The 2,588-nt window shown below is 44.6% G+C and overlaps 2 protein-coding genes across 2 annotated transcripts in view; one reads left to right on the top strand and one right to left on the bottom strand.

Annotated features, from left to right (window-relative positions):
• Positions 1 to 590, top strand: part of AK88_04373 (uncharacterized protein) — a gene marked incomplete at both ends in the record, with an annotated part of 1,738 nt that extends 1,148 nt beyond the window's left edge. The window contains 2 exons of the mRNA XM_012481983.1: positions 254 to 331; positions 565 to 590. Of these exons, the coding sequence (XP_012337406.1) occupies positions 254 to 331; positions 565 to 590 (104 nt within the window). The remainder of the gene's footprint in view (positions 1 to 253; positions 332 to 564) is intronic.
• Positions 591 to 1,439: 849 nt separating this feature from the next.
• On the bottom strand, positions 1,440 to 2,426 carry AK88_04372 (orotidine 5'-phosphate decarboxylase; the record flags this gene model as incomplete). The annotated part of the gene is made up of 1 exon (XM_012481982.1): positions 1,440 to 2,426. One exon carries the CDS (start codon positions 2,424 to 2,426, stop codon positions 1,440 to 1,442), a length of 987 nt encoding a protein of 328 aa, XP_012337405.1.
• Positions 2,427 to 2,588: the final 162 nt, after the last annotated feature.

Genomic DNA, 2,588 nt, shown 5'->3' with positions numbered 1-2,588 from the left:
GCTTGTGTGGACGAATGTGCACAAAAAAGCCGTGCCATTTGTCGGCCGCAATTTTGTTTTGCCTGGCCGTTGTACTCAGTGTATGAAAAGTATACCCGACTTGGTCCAGTGTCATTACGTTTTGTTCATTCCGTTTTCGCCTTTTCAATCTTACCTTTTTTGCGTCTTTTTACGGTTGCCCCCTTTTTTTTTTTTTTTTTTTCCTCATTTCACGTGTGCCCTTCCTATATCGCCCTTTTCCTGCACACCCAAGGCGAGAGTGAAAAAAAATCGGATGCAGACGTATCGGAACTCATGAAGAGATACGAGCTCAGACAGAAGATTAAAGAAAGTGAGGCAGCCCTCCCCATATATGTGCACATTTTGCCTTGACCATTTTTTGTCCACTCCTTCCTGCTCTTCCCTTTTGTGGTGGCAGCTCGGCGAATCGCATGAATTCGTTGGGGAAACGGCAAGCTGTGTTCATCTAGTCCTCTGACTTTGTTATGGCCACGTTGAAAGGGGCCCACTGCTTACGACTGACCAATTGTGCATTTTTTTTTTTTTTTTTTTACCCCTCTGCAGAGGCCACTCAAATTTCGGAAGAATAAACTACAAAGGTGTGAAGGGGTGTAGTTGGATTGTATGCGCAAGAGAACCAACTTTAGGACATCAGCTCTTTAGTGGCTAGCCCTTCCCCACAGTTTTGGTTTCCCTTCCCTAAGATGGTCAGCCCATTGTATTACCTCCTAGGGGGGGCGCTGTACACCATTTTCTGGTGCAGCATTTCCTGCTGCTACTGCATATACCGAGTCATGTATTTTTCACTAACCGGTTACTTAGCCTATAAGTATGGCCAGTCTGTTTATTTTGGGGCGGCGGCGGCCATGTGAAGCAGCCGTTTTGGGCGTCCACGCGGAACAGCCTTGCAAGGGAACCATACGAAGTAGCCCTGTTGGGTGACCGAGATGAATTTACTTGCACGCTCCCTGCGGGGCATGGCATATGGATGCACCTAGTTGATTAAAAATGAAAATAGCCAAAATTAGTTTATGCGTTTTTTTCGCATGACCTGTTCATATTATTTTTTTTTTTTTTTCCACGGCCACAAATTAATGCGCGTGTGCAACTTTTTTTCATTTTCCCACTTGGGATACTTTTTTTACGCCTGCACAGTAGAGGGGTCATGCCCTTGTGGAGGAGTAAATGTGTGCGTTATTTCGCCAACTGGTGGGACTTCCACACGAAACACATGGCACAGACGGGTGCGGTCGCTCCGTAGCTACCCTTTGTGTACAATTAGCACCACGCAGGGTGCCTCTGCGGAAATGGCCACATCGGGGAAATTACCCCAACGGGGGAAAAAAATTTACAGACAAAAAATGTACATCACGCATGGGACTGAAGCAGAAGTCACATCTTGGTATTCCGACAATGACGAACTTACACATGCACGCGCGTCACTCCTGGAGCTCCGCCAGGACCTCCTTAATCTGATGGTAGTACTCCTGGGCCGCCTGCTGCGGATTAGCGCTTTTCGTTATGGCGCGCCCAACGTTGATGAGCACTCTCTCATAATTTCTGGAGTAACCATTACATAAAAATTTTCGCAAGTCGCCATTCTGGGCACCGACCCCTGGTGCTAAAATGTAGCAGTCAGGGAAAAGCTCTCTTATTTTTTTCATTTCATCATAGCAGTTTGCGCCCACAACGAAGCCCACAAATTCACCATTTTCTTCCAAATGTAACTGCTTGGCCATTTTCTGTGCCTCTTCTGCAATTACTACATACGCTTCTTTACCATCGAGGGAAAGTCTATTTTGAAATATGTGCGAATCTGCGTTGGTCGTTTTAATTAGTACAAAGGTGCTATAATATCTTTTGCATTCTTCGTCAACGCAAATGTCTCGTAGCATGTTGGTACCCATATAAATGTTAGCTGTACACGAATCGCTCTTCAAGTAGTGAAATATGAATTTCCTGTAGTGCTTCACTGTGTTGCCAATGTCATTCATTTTTATGTCCAGAATGGTTGGCACATCCAGGTGGTGCAAATAATCGAATACGTTCTTTAAGACGTCTAGTCCGAGGGAACCATATGGGAGGTAAAAGGCGAAATTCATTTTGTATGCCAGGGCGTATTGTTTCGTCTCATTGATTATGTAAAAGCAAAAGTGATTAAAGAAGTAAAAAAACTCGTCCTTTTCTTGTGCCTCATTTGGTGGGGTTTCTGATAGTAGCATTTGACCTCCCACTTGTGGGGTGAACAGTCCGCCGTGGCTACTACTACTACCATGATTGCTTAGGTTTTTTTTGACACTCTGGTAGCCATTTTGCTTCTCACTCTGCATGAAGGATTTTATGTCAGCTTCATCTGGGTCCAGCCCGATGCATAGGCATGTATTCACTTCGCCCCTCCTCTTTTGTAGCTTTTTTCTCAAATTCATTTTGGCGATGTTATTGGATCGAATGTGACATCACAGCAAGCAGTTTAGGATAAATGGGGGCGGTATTCCCTATGCGGAAGTTCGTCATATTTAGAAACAACAGTGGAACATCCTCGATTGCTAGCTTTTTTTTTTTTTTTTTTTTTTTTTTACCGCGTGTTG

Source organism: Plasmodium fragile (genome assembly GCF_000956335.1).
Source record: "Plasmodium fragile strain nilgiri unplaced genomic scaffold supercont1.61, whole genome shotgun sequence".
In the NCBI taxonomy this organism is placed as follows: domain Eukaryota; phylum Apicomplexa; class Aconoidasida; order Haemosporida; family Plasmodiidae; genus Plasmodium; species Plasmodium fragile.
Note: the sequence above shows the minus strand (reverse complement) of the source record. Positions and strands in the feature narration are given on the sequence as shown.